The sequence below is a fragment of the Rhopilema esculentum genome, chromosome 18, assembly GCF_057945365.1.
Source record: "Rhopilema esculentum isolate cy_ngs chromosome 18, ASM5794536v1, whole genome shotgun sequence".
NCBI lineage: Eukaryota > Metazoa > Cnidaria > Scyphozoa > Rhizostomeae > Rhizostomatidae > Rhopilema > Rhopilema esculentum.
In genome coordinates, this window is record NC_142832.1 from 5,661,038 (window position 1) to 5,685,970 (window position 24,933).

A 24,933-nucleotide genomic window follows, 5' to 3' on the forward strand; every position below is an offset into this window, starting at 1 on the left:
GATTAAATAGAGCTTTCGCAAGAAATTTCAAAATGAACTTAAATATTAACAGATAAATTGAAGGGGATTATTGTGAAAGATTACAAGATTTTGATATACCTCTGTCATTTCAATTTGCCGTAACAACGATGTAAACAAACCCCTAGAAACGTTTCTTACGTCAAATTGCACATCCACAACAGTATAAATACCGCCGTTCATCAACTGCCATTTCTGTTGCGATTTGATTTTAATCAAGGAGCTCAAAACTTACGACTCGCTCGTGACAACAAAAGATTTCTCAAAGCGAACCTTTATTCACAACAAAGATACTGAAAACGAAGGTATATGCTGCGGAGGAGGATGTCGAATCAAATTCCATTGGTATCGATCGTTCTTTCACAGGTTTGTTCGATCGATCGATTGTTAAGTATCCTTGTCAAGGCTTTAAGTCCGACTTTGAAATTTTAAACGATTAAAGGAGACAACATTTAACAGGAAAGTTTCCAATGAGAACAAAGTCTCCCAGGTTAGCAAAATGATCATTGAGTTGTGAATTACCAATTCGTTTCAAAACTATCAATAAAAACTCGTTTTAAGTGACCTTTTGAGTTGAGCGGTGAATTCAAACTTAGGCGAGACATTTTAGCAATAAATTACATTACTCTTGAAACAAATAAATCATCAAAAATATTTCAAAAATTTTCGAACAAATGATAGCTGAATTGTTTCTCGAAAATTAATTTACACTCTGTGTTACGACATAATTGTCGCTCGGTCGTCAAATCTCAACGGGCCTAGGAAAATCTAAAATAAGTCACGTGATGACTTAATGTTGCTACCCACAGTTGCCAAGGATGGGACTCGGTCCCAGCCCCACTGAAAGATTTTAAAAAAATTTTCCTGGTACAATTTACCTACATTGATCGTTATTTAAATTCATCATATTGTACCGCACGCATTTTAGTATATTTATGGAACCCCACTGAAAGATGTTGACATAACAATGTCAAACTAAATTATGAACTCTCCCCTGGGTCATTCGCAGCAAGTATATCAATGAAATATGGTCATATTATATTTCTTTATGAAAACAAGATAAGACATGAGAAGACCAACGATAAGTATCAGAAATAGCAAAAAGGAGGCTGTGATAGTCTCTCGAACTTTTAAAGTCTGAAGTTTTCATTGAATCGGTAGAATTGCAACTTAAAATGCTCAATGTTAGATTCAATTCCATTATTTCATTTACAGTTCCGACGTGATCAGATTAAAGGTCAAAGAAAAGAAATAGCTGCAGAATGCGAAAAGCTGTTCAAAAGAATTGGTAAGAGACATTTAAATGGAGTGTCGACGTACATATTAAAGTTTTAATTTGTGTTACTAACATCAAAGGGCTTACATAATTTGATTACCATTTCAAGAAGTAGAATCGTTTGAAGATATGTGTACTTCGAAATTATTTAAAAATTGTTTTTCATTCTTGCTACAGGAAAAACTCTCTCTGAAAATCCAAACCAACTACATGGAATATTGTAATGAAATCTTTGAATAAATGAAGTCTTTCTATCATTTTCAGATGACCTTTTGTTGAATGTTGACAAGCTAACCAACATCAACCATCCAACACATCATCAACGTATCAATGCAAACTTGCTCCAACCGAACTACAGAAATTTCTGTTTTCGCATGGTGAGTATTTAAGATTAAGAGAATAAATAGATAAAACAGCTTTGAATAAAATTGCCATGGACAGAAAAATTGCCAAATATTGATTGTAAATTATAACTTTTGAATAGATATCTATAAAATGGCTACCAATTACGTTTAATGTGAAATTAGATTGCTAGCGTGATGGGATGTTTTATCAAAAGCGGGTCATTGACAGCAAGCATTCTTATATGAAAATACATTTATATCAATGTCAAATACTTATATAAAGGAAAATATAAACAAAGAAAAAGTTCAAATGATAGTGGTGTAAATCGAGAAAGAGGTTTTCTGCACTTTTCCGCAAAAACGAACATAGTGCGTGGGACTCAGTTACTGGAAAAAACATAATGCTGTAGTTATAATTCAAAAATAAACTTGCTACATCACTGATGTGTACTTACAGAACCAAGAAAAGAAAATTCTGCAAATGTTACTAGCCAAGCTTGGAACGTAAATGTAGCCTTATACAATTACAAGTAAACGCATTTATCTTATATCAACAGATAAAACAACTAGCAAATGAAGTGAACAAAAAAGCACATATAATACACAAACAGGTAGGTTATTCGCATTTAATCTCGGCTTTTTATTGTTGAATCACAAATTGAGAAAATTTTGCTTAAACCCAAAAGAACAGTTATCAGCAATGAAGTATAAAAAAGCATGAAATAAATACTCCTATATAATGAACAAGCCATATTAAGTTTATTAGCATTAAACTAATAATGGTATTTTTTATCAACAGTTGAAAGGGAAGGCAATAAAACCATGGCTTAAGCACATTGCGAATGTCATGAAAAAGATGGTTTGGATGTGGGGCAAATTTTTCAACGGACTTGAAATTTTGGTAAGTTTAAATATAATTAAGGAATTTGATTTCCTTTGGAAAAAATAGAGATAGCATGACATGGGTGTTAAATATGTCTGGATATTTTGATGCCATCGCCCAAGAGGACTAATTACAAGCAAGGCCAAATTTTTTATCTAGAGAATGTGCAAAGAATTTCACACCAAGAAAGAAGCTAAATGATATTTTTGAACCTTAATACTAAGGTGGCAATATTTCTCGTTTCTTTAAAAATATACTTTCCGTAGTAGGGACCTTGAACGGATCTCATCAAAAAACGAAACTTTGACAAGAATTGTAAAAATCTTTAACAAAAATAAAAATATTTTCGATAATCGATATTAAAATCTACCAAAATTTTAAGATATCCTCCTAAACGGTTGATTATCTACCTTAGGAGCAGCAAGATACAGAGGGCTGCCAAGATAACATGATTCTCTTCAACAAGTTCTCAGATTATGAAATGAGACAATATAAGAGGCATATTGGCATTGCAACCAAAGAAATACGACGCTTGCTACCAGAATGCAATTTGAAAGAAAAGGAAGAAGACAACGAGAAACTGAGAAAGCTCGAGGCAAAACTTCAGGAAACTTATGGAAGGGGAAGAGCTGGTTCAAGCAGACAACCTGGCCAGTTCAACGAAAGGCAGGAACATGTAATGCCACGACAAGTTTCGAGAAAGGACAATAAACTAACAGCTCAAAACTATTATCACAATCAATTAGCAAATTTAACTGCCTCTAAACCAGTTATCAATCCTTCAATCAATCGTAAACGAGGCAGATCTGAAATTGAGTCTGACACAAAGCCCCAAGAATATCATTGTCCTAAGAAAGTTCGATTTACTTTTGAAAATTGCCACCTACCCCAGAAAATAGCTGCCCATGAGCCATGGTTGAAATTAACAGAAAAGTTTGTAACTAGGTCTCGTAAAACTCGATCTATTTCCCATGGTAGGCCACAGTCTGGCTGCAATAAAAGGGGTTAAACTGCAAAATCTTTGAGATACATAAAAGATGCAGATAAAAAATACTTCATATTTGCCAGACCTTTTAATAAAAATATTACTGGTAGAATACAATAAATATATGTAGTTTTCCAATTCATTAGAATTGAATACGTTTATCTTGTATATAAGAAATGTATTAAATATACTGTGTATGTGCTAGAAAATGTGGCCTTTTTATCAAGTGTTTTCTGTGATGGAACAGGCAATGATAACTGATTACACATATCTTAATTTGCTACAAAAATAGAAATAATATTCATAAGAAATAAACGATGCACCAAAGATGATTGCAAGTAAATAAAAGCTCTTTAACATTATCAGAGCTTGCAAGTGTTTACGAACTAAGGTATTCAGTGGCCTAACCCTCTCGCAAGCTTTAACAATCTCGGTTTTAATTTCCTAACCAAGAACTCGGTTTTTATTTAATGACCTACCCAAGAGCCTAGTTTTCAAACCACGGTCCTTGGATCTAAACATTGTCTTAGGGTTCTATCGGATAAAAATGTTTGCAGAAAAGAACAGGACTAGACCTTAATTAAATAACGCTGTACTAACATAAGGCATGAAAACCTGTCTATACAACTGCAACTTGATACCGTAGGCCGGGACCTTTGTCTTTTTTATGCTTCTTCAAAAAAATCATATTTGTTTTAAAAATTAAAGTTTTTATATAAAGGCTCTTTAAATTAGGTGCTTCTTGTATTAAAGTCTAAGATTAAAAAATAGGTTCAAGGAAAAAACATGACACAAAAACAATTTCCGATGAATAAGGGTAATGATGTATATTCGACTGAAAATCAGCAAAAAGTATTCACAACACGATATTGATTGTACTGAGAAATGAATAATTTGGAATAAAAGCAAAAATAATGAATGACAATAATAGAAAATTTGGAAATACGAAAATGAAAAGGGAATCCTTTCAATAGGTTGTTTACTGAATTGAAAGACAGCATCGGAAAGGAGGGATGGATACCTTTTTCACTGGTGAATTTAGTTCAAAGAGTTGAAAATAATATTTTCTTTCAAAAGATTATTTATTGAGAAAACCCATCTCTTATCTTAATTTTGTCTACCTATTACTATAATACAAATATGATTCTTTCTAATTTAGTTTATGAAAAAGGCCAAAATGGGTTTTCTTAATAAGTAAAAGTAAGATATATTTCGTGTTCTACTTCTTGAAGAATTACACTTTGATCGAAAAGGAAACCTTTTATGTTCGTAAAGGTACTCGTAAAATGGCTCTTAAAAATATAACAGATATTGACCTTGCAAAATTCAAAGGCTTTTATCCAATGAATTCTGAGAGGCTACCTTGAACTCCATTTAATAACAACGATCGATATTTCTATAGAATTTCTCAAGTTGGAAAAATGGAAAAAACAAAAAGGTGGAAAAAATTCAAGCCCTAAAAATTTTAAAATAAAAAAGAGTGTTTTCAAAAATAAAAGAACAAGTTATGCGAAGTGCTAGGAAATTCCTGCTAACAAAAATATGATAGCAGTGATCGAGAAAAGGCAGCAATTCTCGGCCGATAAAAGAATGCAACTTTTTCAGTGTGTGAAATATTTTCAACAATCCATCTTTAAAAAAATCTATTAAATATGCGAAAACAAAGAATCGTTTATGGAAATAACTTCGAAGTAACAAGCTAAAATCGTTTAGAGATTAGAGATACCGTTTAGAGGTAACGTGATGTAAAAATCTTAAGTTTTGAAAAACTAGTAAAAACAGCAAAAATTCATAAAAATACACATTATCAAGCAGCATAAGAATAAAAATCTAATGATAAAAAGATAAATAAATATGTCGACTTTGTCAAGTTTTCTACACTTAAATAATCCGGGTCGAGTCAAATAGCATGAGTTTATAGATATTGTAATGTTCCTTTTTGGTATTGTCTGATTGAAATAGTTTGGTATAACAACTTTGTATCAACTTTCTTTATTATGAAATTTCAGTCAAAATAATTGAATTTGTTGGAAATTTTTCGAAAATGTTTAAATTTATGCAATTTAGCTATTAAACTGTTAACACAGGAAAAGCCTGTTTTTTTCTTCAAATCAAAATTTGAGAGAAATTTTTGATCTTATAACAATTTTTAAGATATGTTTACTTTTATTTCGAAGGAAAAAGATTGAGCACAACGGGAAATTTATTGTTGCAAAATATTGTCAAATCTAACGCAATTATTCTTTGTTTTTTATGGCGTTATATTATTTTGTCAAAGTAATGTCAAAATGGGCATGATTGATAAAGGGGGAAGAACTTAGAAATTTGCTTTGATGGCATGAAAAAATTGATAGGACTTATTAAAGGCTTTGAATTTTTACGAAAAATACTGAAAAAAAATTTAGGTTCGAGACATTTCTACCATTTTCAATTTGCCGTAACAACGATGTAAACAAACCCCTAGAAACGTTTCTTACGTCAAATTGGACATCCGCAACAGTATAAAAGCCATAGTTCATCAACTGCCATTTCTGTTGCGATTTGATTTTAATCAAGGAGCTCAAACCTTACGACTCGCTCGTGACAACAAAAGATTTCTCAAAGCGAATCTTTATTCACAACAAAGATACTGAAAACGAAGGTGTATGCTGCGGAGGAGAATGTCGAATCAAATTCCGTTGGTATCGATCGTTCTTTCACAGGTTTGTTCGATCGATCGATTGTTAAATATCCTTGGCAAGGCTTTAAGCCCGACTTTGAAACTTTAAACGACTAAACCAGACAACATTTAACAGGAAAAGTCTTCCAGTAGGTACCAACGGTTAGCGAAACTATCATTTGGTTATTAATTACCAATTCGTTTTAAAATTTCTACTAAAAACTCGTTAAAAGTCTTTTTGAGCCCCTGATTAAAGTTTAGGTAAGAGTCTTTAGCCATAGTATGCCAACATCTTTAAAGATACAAATCACCTACAAATATCTAAAAAGCTTGCGGGTACAGAATTTCAAACAAATGGAAGGCAATCTGCTTCTGAAATGTTAAAAAATTGTTAATAAGTGACCAAAAAAGTGATGTTGGGTCTTTAAATCTCCACGGGCCTAAGAAAACATAAAATATGTCACGTGACAACTTAATGTTGCTAGCCATAGTTACTAAGGATGGGACTTGGTTCCAGCCCTCTCTGTAAAATGTTACGATAAAAATTTCAAATCAAGATATTAACTACAGTATTTCCAGATATACTCGCAGGAGGTTATGAATAATTGAAAGTAAATAGACACGTAATTTGAAATTATACAAGACCAATTACTGGGAGGTTAAGATAAAAGATTGCAATTATAATAACATTGCGTAAAGGTATCAAGATAAGCGACGAAATTAAGATTTTGCAATATGACCTATGAAACATGGACGCATCATACTGCGTAATAGCACCAATGACTAAAGAAAGCCGGTGATAAAACAAAAAAGATTTCTTGTCTAATAACAGAAACCTGAGGAATATATGTAGTTGAGCAAACAAGTTAAAAGGTTGCAATAGTTCTCACTGAACTATGGACGCATGATATTGCACAATGACACCAAAAACTGGTGAAAGCCAACAAAAAAGTATCAAGACACAATCAAGGGAAGGCTGTAATAGTTTATGAAACTAGAACTAACAATGTCCGTCCTTTTTTATTTAAATGTTTCAGAAAATGTTCCAAGTCAGATTCACATCATTTATTTCATTTACAGTTCCGACATGGCCTGATTGAAGGTCAAAGGAAAGAAATAGCTGCAGAATGCGAAAAGCTTTTCAAAAGAATTGGTAAGAGGCTTTCAAGTAGAATATGGACTTGCTAAAAAATTCTGACTGCTGACTCAACCATTACTAAATAGTTGCATTTTCCACTGATTTCGTAATTTTGGAGTCATCAAAAGTCGCAATTCATCTTTACTACCGAAAACCTCACAAATATATCCGAAAAATCCAAACCAACTACATGGAATTTCGTGATAAAATCTTTTAATAAATGAAATGCTTTTATCATTTGCAGATGATCTTCTGTTGAATGTTGACAAGCTAACCAACATCAACCATCCAACACATCATCAACGTATCAATGCAAACCTGCTCCAACTGAACTACAGAAATTTCTGTTTTCGCATGGTGAGTACGAAACATATACGAATTAAGCATTATAAAGATATTGACAAAAGAGGTCACGAATAGAAAAATTTCCGAAGCTTGAAAAATAGATGTTATGTAGATTATGTAAATCAAGATAAAAACGAAAAGATAAGTTAAAATAAAGTTTAATGCAAAATGAATTTTTGTAACTCATTTTTTTCGCAGATAAAACAACTGGCAGGAGAAGTAAATGAGAATGCACATAATATATACAAACAGGTAGGTTGATCGTATTTAATCTCGATTTTTGACCATTCATTCTGAAATCGATAGGATTATTTTTCATACATCCTCAAATTAAGAAAAATGTTTTGGATGATATGGACAATACAACAGAAAACCGCTTGAAATAAATACTCCTATTTAACAAAGAAGGCCTAATGTTTGCTGGCGTATTGCAAGTAATGGGTTTTTCTCCTTAACAGCTGAAAGGAAAGAAAATAAAACCATGGCTTAAACACATTGCAAATGTCATGAAAAAGATGGTTTGGATGTGGGGCAAATTTTTCAACGGACTTGAAATTTTGGTAAGTTGAAGTAAAAGTAGGATTTAGTTACTTGTTTTTTTAAAAACAGGCAAAATATAATACGACTGATATGCAAAATTTGCAAATTTGATATGAGTGTGTATACGCCTTGTTACTTTTGTGCTAATGATGCGATTAATTACATACATGAACTAAACTTACGGCCCATTTTTGGGAAGAAGGTTGTGAACAGAAACCAGTAAGAAAAGACCTGAACATTTCAATGGAAATATTTCTCACTACAATTTAATATAGATTTTACTTTTAAAAAGTGAGAAATGCATGGCAAAGATGAAATTTATCGAAATTCGAAAAGAACTTAAGTAACAAAATCATTGACAGTCAGTCGGTAATAAATAGTGATATCTTCTAAAATTCTAAGTAAAACATATTAAAATGTGGATACTTTTCCTTAGGAACAGCAAGATAAAGATGGCTGCCAAGACAACATGATTCTCTTCAACAAGTTCTCAGATTATGAAATGAGGCAATATAAGAAGCATATTGGCATTGCAACCAAAGAAATACGACGCTTGCTCCCAGAATCCAATGTGAAAGCAAAGGAAGAAGACCACGCCAAACTGAGAAAGCTTGAGGCAAAACTTCTGGAAACTTATGGAAGGAGAAGAACTGGTTCAAGCAAACAACCTGACCATATCAACGAAATGCAGGAACATGTCACAAAACGATATACCTCGAGAACTGACAACTATTGTCAGAATCAATTAGCAAATTTAACTGTCTTTAAACCAGTTAACAATCCTTCAATCAATCGTAAACGAGGCAGATCTGAAATTGAGTCTGACACAACACCCCAGGAATATCATTGTCCTAAGAAAGTTCGATTTACTTTTGAAAATTGCCGCCTACCCCAGAAAATAGCTGCCCATGAGCCATGGTTGAAATTAACAGAAAAGTTTGTGAATAGGTCTTACAAATCTCGACATACTTTGCAAGGCAAAGTGAGATCAAGTTGCAGCAAAAGGGGTTAAGCTGCTAGATTGTTGTGGCAGAAGAGAAACGAGACAAACCGATATTAACTTTTGACCTTCTATCCTTAAATTGAAAATAATGCTAGTAGAATAAAATGTAAATATAAAGTTTAACCAGTTTTCATTAACTAAATCCAGCAGTATTGTATGTAAAATATAGTTAAAACATACAGTGGATTGAACAGAAAATTCTTTGCTTTTAATCAGGCCTTCATTCTGACTACAAAAATGATACTTGAAAGAAAAAATAATATTCTGGATAAGATTGACATAATTATGCACCATTATCAAATTACACTAAATAAATCAAAATTATATTTTTTGTGAAAATTTAAATATTTATATGAAATAACGAATTCATCGACTTAAAATGTTGGTTTCAATGGAGAAAAACCTGAATAGATTTTTATGGTACCAATTATATGGCAAAATTTTCTTCACTTACTTCAAAAACTGGCCTGTGGCCAAAAGGAAGTTGGGTTTCCTGTAGGCCAACACTTTTCAACTTTTGTAAGAAGCTGTTTTACTGCTGTTTTCATGTTTTTTTGCAAACATGGATCTAAAAGTCTTCAATTTCAAAATGAAGGCTCACAACAAATGAGCTTTTTCAATACAAATTGTTATATTGTATAAAAGAAAACAAAGCACAGTGAAATTATCATAGCTTGTGCTTCCTAATGACCAAGAAGCTTTCGCTAGTAAAAAAATCTTGGACCTTGAAACTGCAAACTATGTGTTGAGATAACTCATAAAAAATGGGAATAATAAGTGCATTATTCCTTGGTTTTAAGTGCATTATTGTTCTGCCAACTGGCTGAAAAAAGCATAAATTAAATTGTTGCATTTAGGCTGATTTTAGAAGGGCAGTAGGTAACAACCAAATACGTTTACAGTAAAGCAATAATTATATTTTTCAAATATATTCACATCAGCTGGCATCACTGGTCAATGCTAATAAAATCAAGCAAAGTGAATGATGAATGAATCAGCAAAATAGGTTGCATTCTTTGAAACGGACAACAGAATAACAATATGTTAGAAAGGTTCTTTTTCCTGATCCATCAATTAAAAAATATGCTAGTCTTTATTTAACTACCATCCTTTTCCAAATTGTATCTAGTAAATTATGTTTTGAGTATATATAAATGATACTTTGATCATTGACCCTGTTTCATCATTATTTTTGCAATAGTTATAAAAAGGCCCTTCAAGCACTTAAGAGAGCGTACCCTCTAAAACATTTCTGGGAAAGCCACTGATCCACCCAACATATTTGCAATTTATGTCACCCCTGGTTAATTAAATTTTTGGATTAAAACTACAGTATATAACATGGTTTCCTGTGTTTTTGATAACATGCACATGTTTGTTACTTTATGCCCTGTTAATTGTCTTCCTACTTACGTTTTGTCCTGGAAAGAGGCATATATTTGCAAAGGCAGCTTTAATAAATCATCTGCTCATTGAGTATGTATGATCATGTATTTGCTTCTGATTGCAAAAAACATTATGGTTTGAAGTGAAAACTTACCAGATCACTAAACTTGCTTTTTATAATCTCATCTTGGGATTTCCCTCCAAACCACAGAGCAAAATTATCTTTCAACTCCTTGCCAGGTTCAAACCAGAAATCCAACACAGATTGGGCTTCAGCACTAATTCCAGACATTTTACAAAACTTCCCTATAACAAACAAGACACAAAAATGTCAAATCAAATCAAAATCAAATTCATTCAGCAGCAACCATACAAGCTTTAAAGGTATACAATTGCTAAGATTATAACAGATATGCAAAAAATTACACAACAATGCTAGGATAGTCAATTAAACGTTGCCAAGGACACTGAGGTAAACCCAATGTGTGCCCAGTGCCTTAATGGGTTGATTACAAATAGAAATAATTTGGTTTATAAAGTGTAATGCACTTGTTCATGAAAAGTATTAAGATTTGAATTTTTACGTGCTTTGAATTTATTTTGACAAGACTGAAAGTTTCATTAATCAAATCTGCAAGAACGCCAGATATTGATTCATTCAGGTATTTAACCTTTTTAATTGGGATGTCATAAGAGCCTGGTAACTTGGATTCATCCAATTTTATTAGTCAATCAAAAAATAAATCAGTGAATAAAAAAAAAGAAACAATCAGAGGCGGGCACTTGATCAAATATTGGGGGCAAGCCTATTGTTTTAATAAGATGACATCACATTCCCTGTTGTTTTAGAACAAAAGACCATTGTCCTCTAAAGTATTTGGGGGGCGGTTGCCCCCCCCCAAGTGTCTGCCACTGACAACAATATACGTATCTGTAAAAAATGGCAAGAGAGGAGCTTCTTTGATTTCTTTGATATTTTAGTATCCTTTTAAAGTGGAAAATGGCTAAGAGTTGCCAGTAAAATATGATACAAAAACATTGTAATGGAAAATGCAAGGCATTTAATAGCAAAATTTCGTGCAAAAAGCTTATTTCAAGTTGAAATTATTCTTTTCTCATTCAGAATTGATGGGTTGCTTTGATGCAGCCCATGTAAAACACTCGTAGAAAGTATGAGAAGCTCGAACCAGCAACATGCCATCTTGTTTGGCAGATTCCAATGAGAAGTCGGGTATGCAAGAGCAAAACGTGTGCAAGTGTGCACTTCAATTTTCAACAATCCACAGATTTCAAAATGCCATTCTGTGGCCATACCCATCACCAGATGTGCAGAGACATGCAAGTGCACACCAAGAGACATACCTCGGGTGTGCACTTGCCATACTGTGATACTTACACTCCACAATGAAAACATTGGCCTACAACGTCCCACCGGAGAAGAATAGGGCGTTTCCGCGATCAGTAATTTAGTGTCTTGAACGGACACCATTTAAATCGACAAAATAACGTAGAAAAAAAACTCTGATTTCATTACCAAATGTAAAATAAGACTTTTAAAGCATTTTCATTACCTTGGTTTGCCTTGACATGTCGTTAAATCTTTGAACTGCTCCGAGTGGTAAAACAAAAGAATTGATGGGTGAGAGGCTTGTACCAATACGAGGAAACAAACGCTCGATACTCTAAATGCGCGCGGCAGCTCCCAAGCAATCGAGAGACTGCCCCCGCTGCCCCCGTGCTTCCGGCGCCGCTGTATCGGATTAACCCATTTTCTTTCATGATCAAAATTTTGTTTCTCCTTTTTATGTTGATTGAGATTTGATTGAGGTCTAGCGTGTTTAATTTTCAACATTTGTAAATTGGGGGCACGTGCCTCAGATTCCCCGGCTCATACGTCTTGGTCTTTGGTCATGTGCCCAGTGGCGTAGCTAGCGGTCATGCTTGTCATGCCGGGCATGACCATCTATTTTCAGAGTTAACATTTTTCAAAAAATTATATTTTCGTAAGAATAAAGTCCTATTCTCCTGATGAAATAGCTCAGGCCATTCGCCTTTGGAGCCCTATGGTTTCACGCAAGAATATGGAGCCCTCCGAAGGCGCTCTTCTATTGTCGGGCATGACTAAAACAGAGGGTTTCCAATTTAGTCATGCCCATAACTATGAGCATGACCAAGCCCTGTGTTTTAGTCATGCCCATAACGCTGGTTCCCTATGTTTGGTCATGCCTAACAATAGGAGTGACGCAGGAGAGAACAAAGGCTAGTCATGCCATTTCGAGAGGGCATGACCATCATTATAATCATCAGAACCGTCTTGTGTTATTTCATGATCGCGAATGCGAGGCATCGATGGCGGCGCTGCTATGCCTAGATCCACGAGCTGGAAGGTAATTCTCTGTAAGTAAAATGCAAGCAAAAGCTTATTGCCAAGCAGCCACGACTCATGTTAATCTCCAGAACATTTTATGGCAACGACAGGGTTTTTCAGCCTTAATGGTGTTGCACTATGTGGAGAAGTGACAGGCACGAAAGGCCATTTTTGGACATAAAATCAGCGAGCAGGATCATTTTATGCAACCAAACCAAACTCTCAGCCTTTTCAGTAATCAATTGTTACTAGTTGAACATTTGCAGAGAATCTTCTTGATTTAATGAATGTCAAATCTTGGTGCTGTTCACTGGAGATGGATGGAGGAGATAGCAGTGTTATTCTTCAAACCAACAGATTTGAGAGCTTAAACTTTCCAGACATTTAGCAGCATATTCAGAAACTGTTAAGCCCTTTAAAAGCATTATTACCATATTATGATTAGGACAATAAGATTGTAGTTAATGGATAGGGAATGCCATAACTTGCTTAAAGTTATTCTTCAATTTTTTGTTTATTATCACATGCAATAACACTGTTTTTACACGCAATTAAAGTCAAACTCAAAGCTCTACTGACTTCACTTTTAGTTGAAAGTACTTTTTACTACTTATAGCTGTTGAAATAAAATGACCAGAGACAAGTCAAGCATGTTACTGATCTTGTTAGTTAAACAGTTTTATTTCACTATTACAACTTTTGATGTATTTGAAAATTTACAAGATCAAATTATTCATTTACAACCCTTGTTTGCTAGATTTAGTAAGGACAACCCAATCATGTGGATATTTACCACAAGTATATGTGGAAACATCAATGTTTTTGTTAAGCTAAACTTATTTTGCAAGGTATTTTTCTATTAAGTCTTACTTTGCAGAAAACATTTTGCAACTAGGCCTATCCATTATTTTAGCTTCCTATATTTCATATCAATATTTACATTGGATATTCATTTGCCAATTTGTTTTATTCATCTATCAATTCTATTGGGGTTGTTAGTTAATCGTGATGGCTTTAAAATACCTTCAACAGATTGAAAATAAGACTATTTGTGGAAAAGATGACCAAAAAGCTCCCATTCAGTTTCATGTGATTTATTGTTTCATATAAAAATTTTAGCTTATCTCTAAAATTTACAAATGTATTTCAGCCTGCAAATTGAAAGAAATTAGGAGAACAAAACAATTTTTAATTTAAGCTAAGTTTATCTACTATACTAAACTAATGTTTTTTTAATGTCTTTTGTATAGTTCTGTTTGGAAATTGTCAGAACTCTGTCTGTATAAATTACCAACAAACCAAAACAGTGTCACAGCTATAAGATAAAGGTCATTTAATGGTGTAACAAGATGATTGCTATGAAATAAGAAAAGCTCATTCCAAAAGTTAATCACAATTTTTTTTATCAGTCACAAGCCTTAAAATTAAAATTTCCAAAAGGAATTCATCAACTAAAAAATTGGGCGTGGTAAAATTTGGCCACACCCATATTTTTTCAAATTTGAGGGAAGGGCATGACCACTGCTATTTGGCTAGCTACGCCACTGCATGTGCCCCACCACTCTCTCATTCTTCTACTTTTGAACCGCTTCGCTTTTCTCCGCGTCCGCGCCTTGCCTGCTTGGCGGCTGATTCTGTTTCTATGGATATAATACCAAGGCCTATCAAATAGATTCCAATTGTTCCTAACATGCTATTGTAAAAATGGCCAATCAGTGGTTGGAGCAGTTCAAAGATTTAACGAGATGTTTGCCTTGCAAGGAGTGATCTGTTTGGATAACAGCAACAACAACAGCAACAGCCCAAAACGAACAATATCAGCTGAAATTCGCTTAATTTTAAAAAATATCTGCAGAGGTGAATGGAAATCTTAGCCTCAAGAAACCTCAAGTTTTTTCACAGCTTTTTATTGAATTGTATTATTCAAGCATCATTTTGTAGCTTCTTTCTAGCAGGTTTTTATCTGCTAGAATCTTTGCAACATGTTCAGAGCCAAAGACCAGTTTTTGAACAAAATAAGGTAAATGCTCACATATAAATAGTGAAATGAAACTTGTCGTGGTCTTTTTACTTCACAAATCTAAATTCAAAGAATTCCGTATTTCAGGTATGATTCAAAGTTTTTAAGAAACACGAAATCCGTTCATCTGGTGGGAATTGTTTATGGTGCATCTTTAACTCGATTTGTTTGGGATGTTGCTTTTATTTTCAAATATCGTTTTATTTTCATTTATAAAATAATTGCAACAATGCATCATAATTATGATGGTCACAGAGAGTATTTGATTAAAAACGCAAAGTTTTCTATAAAATCCTCAGTATAATTTAAATATCTCTTCTATACAAGGCTACTGAATTCAATTGACGTAAATTAGCAAACTAAACATTATACACTATTTCTATCAATAAACTTCATTTCGTGGTAAAAAGTCGGATTGCAAAGAAATATTTTCTAATTTGTATTTATCAAATACCTCAAACATTGAGCCGGGATAGTTTTTTCAAGTTACAATAAAAGGTTAAATAAATTCAAGATACAATAACACAAATTCAACCATCAATGCATGCTACGTATCTATTGTAACCCTTGAAAAGTGCTGCCTTGTTGGATGGAATAAAAATTGTGTCCAGCATCTGTAGTTAAAAATAGCAAGTGCGTCTGGATATTTGTGCAGTGTCATTATGCTTAAGGAAACAGTGTGTATATGGTGTTCATGTGTGTATTAGATATGCATAAAGCGTGTTTTCCAATTAAAAATTGTCATCTGCCAGCAGTTGAATCTCTAGAAATTGTAAGGATAATTCTTCAAAATTTCCTCCTCTTCAGGTGTGTTGGTTCTTCCAAGGACAGCATTTCTCTTCGGGAAACGGCCAAACTTCTCGATCACTTCCTAAAAAACGACAGAACTCAACTTAAAATTCTACCCTCTCTGGGAATTTCATGACTGGGCAGAAGCATCAAAACGAATCATAGATTTCTAGAATATCTGGCACAGTTTAAAACTGTTTTTAGGGCCAGCCATGGCTGCAAAAGTCTTCTTTTCTGGAAACCTATCCAATGAAATTAAGGTTTACTATATGAAAATATTGCAAATAATAGCTCTGAAAAAATTTTGCAAAAACACTTTTTAGGAATAATCAACTTCAAAAAAAATTAAAATTTCTAGGGCGTCTTACAACTCAAAATATAATTTATTTAATCTAGTATTGTGCCGTAAAATTCAAATTTTCTTTCGCAGCAATTTTTAGCAACAAGTTTATGCCTCAAATTGACCTATGTGCAAACGAGGTTTCAAGTATTTGGCTTGTGCAAGTCCCACCCAAAGCTGCTTATTATAAAGATGTTTGAAAGATCGTCAGAAAATGCTTATTTCTGGGCACTCAGCAAAGAGATAACATTATATCCCCTTCTACAACGGTCAACATACAAATTTACAATTTTCTATTATTTGTACTCATAATTAAATAATTAGAGCTTTGAAAGAAAAGGAAAATATATGATTTTTATCATGAAAGAAATATAACGCATATTGCTCTCATTATTCTCGCACATTAAGCTCAACGTGAATACCTCGCACACTGAGCTCTATATTTTTAGAGTGCTTGTACAATGAGAAATTATTTGAATATAAAGTCAAAACTTTCTCACCCGGTGCTTCTCCGCGTATGAAAGCCCATTTGTACTCAAACCCTCGTATTCGGTTCCTTTGGTATCGGCAGCTAGCTCCTTGTAAAGTCTGATTGCAGTGTCCTGCCAATCAATTAAATGGTACAGTAACCCTCTACAACCGGTCCTCTAATGTGTAAGGTCAAGCTATACTACTTGTTGAATGCGTCCTGCCAACTTATATAGATCTGAATAAGTGTAGTCTAAGAAAGTGTACAATAGAGGAATTGGCATTTCATGTGTTTTATAGATTTTTTATTTATGCACCATATTACCTTGAAAATCAAAGCCTTCACTAAAGCTACTACATCAATATATGTTTAAACTTCTAATTTCATACTGACAAAGTATTTTTAAAAGTGTCAAGAAAAACAAATTTCCCAGAATTAAACTTACCGTAGAAGATACTAGATATAAGATTTCGTTCAAGGAATCAAAAGAAAAAATCGTAATTTCTAAATACAAGAAAATAGAAAATGTACCTGGTCATCCATGTTTTCACTGTGTTCAAAAGGAAGATTCGAGAAGAACCTTTCCATTGGGTTTAGCTCTTTGTATCGGCCATTTTCAACTAGCTACAACATTTGACAAAAAAGTAACAAGTTTTAGAGAACGGTTTAAAGGTTAAATATTTTTTTCGAGAGTTAATGCAAATTTCGAGCCCATACTTACATTAACAACAAAAAACTTCGTCAGATATATTTTCGGCGGATAAACTTTGTCGAAAAATATTTCGGAAAACTTTTCAGAATTTCGTCGCGTATATTTAACACAAAGATAGCAACATAGCACCGAAATCTTAAGAGGCAAAACGATACAAGTTGCTTTATGTTCAACTGCATAGGTTACGACTTCGTGAAGACTTGGGAGTTTGAGTACCCGTTCAGGATTTGGCTCAATGATTGTTTGAAGTGATACTCCAAGTAGATATCATACAATAACGATGAATGTAAGTAAATTGTACCTGGAAAATATTTTTAAAATAGATAACATTAGTTATTTATTTTAACAAATTTTTCCTGGTACAATTTACTTACAATGATCGTTATTATAGCATCATATTGTACCGCACGCAATCTAGTATATTTATGGAATCTTTAGCTATCATACAGTTCAGAAAACAATGCAAAAAGACAAATGCATTACAAATAGTCTTAAAAAAAGCAAACATTCAAAAAATACTTCTTCGTTTAGTGTGATTCAAAAACCATTTTCACAATTACTTCTACCGATCGTATTACCTTCTTTGCAATGCCCAGAGAAACATGGTCGCAGTCAAAGGACTTTGGGCTTCCCTGTGGCAAAAGACTGATGTGAACGATAGCAAAAATCATCAATGAATCACAACAAACTGATGCTGAGAAAGTAAAAAAGGAGCTTCACACATCAAATTAGAAGTTCCTCTACATGATACCATAAGACCCAACTAACAAAACGGGTAGTACATGCGAGGTAAAAGGACAACAAATTTGAAAAATAACTTGTCACAATAGCACTTCTAACGATTTCAGGAGTTGAGGAGGCCCTATAATTCCCAATTTAATAAAAAACGGAGCCACATTTCAAAATACATTGATTTAGTTCCGTGTCATATAGATATAGCCAAATATGGAACTCAGTTCCAAACAAAATAAAGTACTCCCCAACCTGACTAGTTTTAAAGAAAAAAACCAGACTTTTCATCGTTCAACTGTATTTGTGATATTTGCAACTAATACATATAAAATATAAATTATATTTGAATTATACTGTATTCAGTGATGGTACCTTAAATTAATTGGCTTTAATTAGCTTTAGTATAGCTAGAGGTTGTACAAACTTTAAATAAAGAAAGCAAAAATAGAAATAATGACTGTATTTTCGATATATGGGTATTCCCTTCCTGCAGAATTTCTTAATTGTAACACGATTTTCAGTGGAAAAAATAATAAAATTTGAGTTCAATACAAAATAAATTTTAAATCTCTGGCTAAATGTAAGCGCAATATACATACACAAGAAGATGCTCCTCATACTACTAAATAATTTGCAAAACCTTTTTGTTTTTACAGAAGTTTCAGATTATAATATTTCCTGTCTAATAGAAAGGTAAAAATAAGTCAAGTGATCTTTACCCGGTGAACATTTCGGCAAAACTGATCAATGAGAATGATATGAGCCAAAGCACTTTTTGGATCTTCTTCCCAAGGTTTCAACTGTCCAGTACGCGCCTTTTCTATCTGCAAAAGACATAAAACCACGCTTTAGAAAGTATTAAATAAAGTGTTGCAAGAAATTTCCTAATTTAAGTAAATATTAACAGATAAACTGAATTCGATAATTATGAAAAGCTATGAGATTTTGATGCACTTCAATTTGCCGTAACAACAATGTAAACAAACCCCTAGAAACGTTTCTTACGTCAAATTGGACATCCGCAACAGTATAAAAGCCACAGTTCATCAACTGCCATTTCTGTTGCGATTTGATTTTAATCAAGGAGCTCAAACCTTACGACTCGCTCGTGACAACAAAAGAATTCTCAAAACGAATCTTTATTCACAACAAAGATACTGAAAACGAAGGTGTATGCTGCGGAGGAGAATGTCGAATCAAATTCCGTTGGTATCGATCGTTCTTTCACAGGTTTGTTCGATCGATCGATTGTTAAATATCCTTGTCAAGGCTTTAAGTCCGACTTTGCAACATTTAACCATTAAACAAGACAACATTTAACAGGAAAAGTCTTCCATCAGGTACCAACAATTAGCGAAACTATCATTTGGTTATGAATTACCAATTCGTTTTAAAATTTCTACTAAAAACTCGTTAAAAAGTCTTTTTGAGCCCTTCACTGAGTTAAGGTAAGAAACTTTAGCCATAGTTTCCCGAAATCTTTAAAGATATAATCACCTACAAATATTTAAAAAACTTGCGGGTACAGAATTTCAAACAAATGGAAGGCAATCTGCTTCTGAAATGTTAAAAAATGTTAATAAGTTGCCAAAAAAGTGATGCTTGGACTTTAAATCTCCACGGGCCTAAGAAAGCCTAAAATATCTCACGTGATGACTTAATGTTGCTAGCCACAGTTACTAAGGATGGGACTCGGCTCCAGCCCTCTCTGTAAAATGTTACGATAAAAATTTCAAATCAAGATATGAACTATTTCCAGATATACTCGCAGAAAGAGAGAGAATTATTGAAAAAAAACGAAAGTTGATTTGAAATTATACAAGACCAATTACTGGGAGGTTAAAAATAAAAGTTAACAATTGTAAAAACATTACGTAAAGGTATCAAGATTTTGCCTATGACCTATGAAACATAAACGTATGATAATGCGTAATAGCACCAATGACTAAAGAAAGCCGATTATAAATACACGGGAAGATGTTGAATAATAAAAAAGGTGGATAATTTATTTCAAATTATACAGACAGCAATAATTGCGAGCAAAACAAAAGGAATCTAGATGAGGGACCAAGTTGAAATTTTGCAATAGTTATCATTGAACTATGGTCGTGTTATATTGCACCACGGCAGCAATGACCGGATAAAGGCAACAAAAAGACGCAATCAAAGGGAAGCTGGTTTCTGGAAATAACAAAGTCTGCCAATTTCTATTAAATCTTTTACCTTGCTTCAGAGAATTCCTCAACTTAGATTCGGATATGTTTTAACCCAGGCTAGTGGAAAGGCTGCCTAACAATGTCTGTCGTTTTCTATTTAAATGTTTCAGAAAAAGTTCCAAGTCAGATTCTGATCCTCTATTTTATTTACAGTTCCGACATGGCCTGATTGAAGGTCAAAGGAAAGAAATAGCTGCAGAATGCAAAAAGCTTTTCAAAAGAATCGGTAAGAGGCTTTCAAGTAGAATATGGACTTGTTAAAAATGTTTCACTGCTGACTCAACCATTACTAAATAGTGACATTTTCCACTGATAAGATTTCATAATTTTGGAGTCCCAATTCATCTGTACTACTGAAAACCTCACAAATATATCCGAAATCTCCAAACCAACTACATGGAATTTCGTGATAAAATCTTTTAATAAATGAAATGCTTTTATCATTTGCAGATGATCTTCTGTTGAATGTTGACAAGCTAACCAACATCAACCATCTAACATATCATCAACGTATCAATGCAAACTTGCTCCAACTGAACTACAGAAATTTCTGTTTTCGCATGGTGAGTACCAAACATGTACGAATTAAGCACTAGAAAAAGCCATGAATAGCAAAATTGCCAAAGCTTGAAAAAATAGATGTTATGGAAAGTTATGTTAATAAAGCTAAAAAAGAAAAGATAGGTTAATAAATTTAATGCAAAATGTATCTTTGCAATTTATTCTATTTTTACATTTTTGTAATTTATTTTATTTTTGCAGATAAAACAACTGGCAGGAGAAGTAAATGAGAACGCACATAATATATACAAACAGGTAGGTTAATCGTATTTAATCTCGATTTTTCGACTATTGATTCTGAAATCGATTGTATATTATACATTTTCAATTTGTATACAATACAACAGAAAACTGCTTGAAATAAATATTCCTATTGAATAAAGAAGGCCTAATGTTTGCTGGCGTATTGCAAGTAATGGGTATTTCTCCTTAACAGCTGAAAGGAAAGGCAATAAAACCATGGCTTAAACACATTGCAAATGTCATGAAAAACATGGTTTGGATGTGGGGCAAATTTTTCAACGGACTTGAAATTTTGGTAAGTTGAAGTAAAAGTAGGATTTAGTTACTTGTTTCATAAAAATAGGCAAAATATAATACGACTGACATACAAAATTCGCAAATTTGATACGAGTGTATATATGCCTTGGTAAATGATGCGATTAATTACATATATGAAATAAACTTGCGGCCCATTTTTGGGAAGGAGATTGTGAACAGAAACCAGTAAGAAAAGACCTGAACATTTCAATGGAAGTATTTCTCACTACCATTTAATATAGATTTTACGTCTAAAAAGTGAGAAATGCATGGAAAAGATGAAATTTGTTGAAATTCTAAAAGGACTTACGTAACAAAATCATTTACAGTCGGTAATAAATAGTGATATCTTCCAAAATTCTAAGTAAAATCTATTAAAATGTGGATACTTTTCCTTAGGAACAGCAAGATAAAGGTGGCTGCCAAGACAACATGATTCTCTTCAACAAGTTCTCAGATTATGAAATGAGGCAATATAAGAGGCATATTGGCATTGCAACGAAAGAAATACGACGCTTGCTCCCAGAATGCAATGTAAAAGCAAAGGAAGAAGACGATGAGAAACTGAGAAAGCTCGAGGCAAAACTTCTGGAAACTTATGGAAGAAGAAGAACTGGTTCAAGCAGACAACCTGGCCAGATCAACGAAATGCAGGAACATGTAATGCCACGACAAGCCTCAAGAAAGGACAATAAACTAGCAACTGAAAACTATCGTCACAATCAATTAGCAGATTTAACTGTCTCTAAACCAGTTATCAATCCTTCAATCAATCGTAAACGAGGCAGATCTGAAATTGAGTCTGACACAACACCCCAGGAATATCATTGTCCTAAGAAAGTTCGATTTACTTTTGAAAATTGCCGCCTACCCCAGAAAATAGCTGCCCATGAGCCATGGTTGAAATTAACAGAAAAATGTGTGAATAGGTCTTACAAATCTCGACATACTTTGCAAGGCAAAGTAAGATCTAGTTGCAGCAAAAGGGGTTAAGCTGCTAGATTTTTGTGTGGCAGAAGAGAAACGAGACAAACCGATATTTCCTATCCTTTTGACCTTCTATCATTAAATTGAAGACAATGCTAGTAGAATAAAATGTAAATATAACGTTTAACCAGCTTTCATTAATTAAATCTAGTAGTATTGTATGTAAAATATAGTTAAAACATACAGTGGATTGGATAAAATATTCTTTATATTTGATAAGGCCTTCTCTCTGCCCACGAATACGATATTTGAAAGAAAAAGAAACATTCTGCATTAGATGGAATTAATGATACCTCAAAAACATTTTCATTAAATAAATGGGATTCGTGTTTCTTATGAACTTTTAAATTTTCACGAAATAACGAATTCATTTACTTGAAAATTTTTGATTTTATGTAGAAAACTGGAATAGTCTACATCTACCGTACCATTGACAAATATGGCAATAATCATTTCATTTACTTCAAGACCTGGCCTTTGGTTCTAAATACATCGAAATAATCTTCACATGATAACAAATGCTAGAAAATGCAATCAAAAAGAAGTTGGGTTCATTTTAACACAATTTCAAACAAGTTTTACTGCAGTTTTTCTTGCTTTTCTAAAACATGGATCTAAAAGTCCTCAATTGAAAAAAGAAGGCTAACAACAGACGAGATTTCTTCTATACAAGTTTGAAAAACAAAAACAAAACACAATGAAATTATCACAAAGCTTTTGCTTGCTAACAACCAAGAAAACTCTAGTAAAAAATCTTGGAACTGAAATTACAGGCAAAATACATATGTATAAAAATGACAAAACTCTTCAAAATATAAACAGGAATTATTGCTTTGTTTTAATAGTTGCAAATAAAGAAGACCTGTAAGTTTGTCACCGTATCTACCATATCCATCTCTCTGATGTTTAGACCATAGCTTGAGAAATGTACCCTGTTTTATGATTCAGACCTTTCCAGTTCCGTGAGCAAGGGTAAATTTCTTAATCAGATGGTTTGTTTAAGTCTCGGCCATAAAGCCAGTTCTGACCAGTTTTTTTGATAAATTTTTTAGAATAATGATGGTTCACTACACCATGCAAATCATCAGCAAATTGTCAAGTGTTACTCTGGTCATAAGAAATGACTTGGCAATGCCACACTAGAAAAATACAGCCAACAATTAAAGTTGCGAAGAAAATATGCTTGGTTCCTTACTGCAACATAAAGTTTTCTGATGAATTGCTTGGCAAAAATGAAAATCTGCATGTATGAGTCACAATAATCATTCTCAAGTTCAACTACAGGGTTTGAACTAATGCATTCAAATGTTGCTGTAATCTCAGTCTTCATTTGAATATTTCAAAGAGATTTATTAAAAATTTCTGATTCTAAATATTCTTGCATTGAAACGTCCGACTAAATAAAATAAATTTGATTATGATGGTATCCTGTTATCTTCAAATTTAGGATGGATAAATTCTCAAATCAAGTACTACGCCCTCATTTACAATCCATTTTACATCTAACCGTTTGAGAGTCTATGCCCTCATCTACATTCCATTTTACATCAATTCTTGCAACCGATACTAAGGTAGGGTAGTATACTAGTAACATATTGATTTGATCATGAGCCACCCTCTATTATAAGCCACAGCAAATTGGGCTGATAAAAAATGTAAGCTGTCCTTGATTAGAAACCACAGCAAAATGTGCAAAAAAATAATCATAGCCCACAGCTTATAATCAAGTAAATATGGTATGCACGAGGCCTCTCTTAGAAATGTCTGCTACAGTCTGTGCCAGTGCAAAGTCCTTACAAAAAGATTCAATCCACATTTCATATCAGTCCTTTCAAGGGGCTGCTTTACCAAGTGGACTAAGGTGGCCATGTTCAACCCTCTTTTTTCAAAAATTGATTTTCTATTTGATCCCAAATAGATGAGAAAATGGTAAATTAAAAACAGTTGGTTGTAGAAAATGTCCACTTTTGAGCTAGTAAAGAAGATGTTTTGATTGTATGATATTTTGATTATCAAGCCTGTTTCATCATTGTTTTTGTGATATATTTAAAAAGGACATCCATGCACTGAAGATAGCATGCCCTCAAAAACATTTCTTTGCAAGCCCCAATCAACCCAACATATTTACAACTGGTGCCACCACTGGCCCAGGCTGAAAAACTTGCATATGCTCGCTGTGACAGTGGACTTCTTGTCAGGCCTCTAGTGACCAAAAATATCAATGAGTTCATATTTTATACTACAGTTATGTATAGTTATGTATATATGGGCATCTTTGCACATAGCTCAAATGCTCCTGCTCTAAGGTCACAACTGAAAATGTGCCATTGGTTGCATTGACGTGTCGGCAAAATTATAGAGTAAAAACCCGCATAAAAGAACCTGTTTTTATAAGGACATTAAGTAAAAAATTTAACCTTCAAAACCCCATAATTAAGAACCCCCAGGTGGCTGAAATTTGGAAAGGCTCTTGTATAAATATATATAAGAAAAAAGGGTTTTTAGAGTAAATCAGGCTATGGCATGTTGCATTCTAATTGGACAATCTAACAACGCTAATCATTAGGTTGGTTGAAATTTAGCATAAAAAAAAGATGGTTTAAGTGTGTCCATTAGAATTCT

At 33.4% G+C, this 24,933-nt stretch overlaps 2 protein-coding genes across 2 annotated transcripts in view; one reads left to right on the plus strand and one right to left on the minus strand.

Moving 5' to 3' along the window:
* Nucleotides 1–24,933, minus strand: part of LOC135696594 (uncharacterized) — a 29,354-nt gene that overhangs the window by 3,463 nt on the left and 958 nt on the right. The window contains exon 2 of the mRNA XM_089113593.1: nt 10,732–10,883. Coding sequence (XP_088969719.1) covers nt 10,732–10,869 — 138 coding nt within the window. The 5' untranslated portion in view covers nt 10,870–10,883. The remainder of the gene's footprint in view (nt 1–10,731; nt 10,884–24,933) is intronic.
* Nucleotides 343–9,470, plus strand: LOC135696590 (uncharacterized). The gene is made up of 12 exons (XM_089113783.1): nt 343–384; nt 1,234–1,306; nt 1,559–1,671; nt 2,196–2,249; nt 2,438–2,539; nt 2,937–3,197; nt 6,063–6,208; nt 7,203–7,318; nt 7,548–7,660; nt 7,847–7,900; nt 8,107–8,208; nt 8,625–9,470. The coding sequence occupies exons 1-12, from the start codon at nt 343–345 to the stop codon at nt 9,198–9,200; spliced, it is 1,752 nt and encodes a 583-aa protein (XP_088969909.1). The 3' UTR covers nt 9,201–9,470.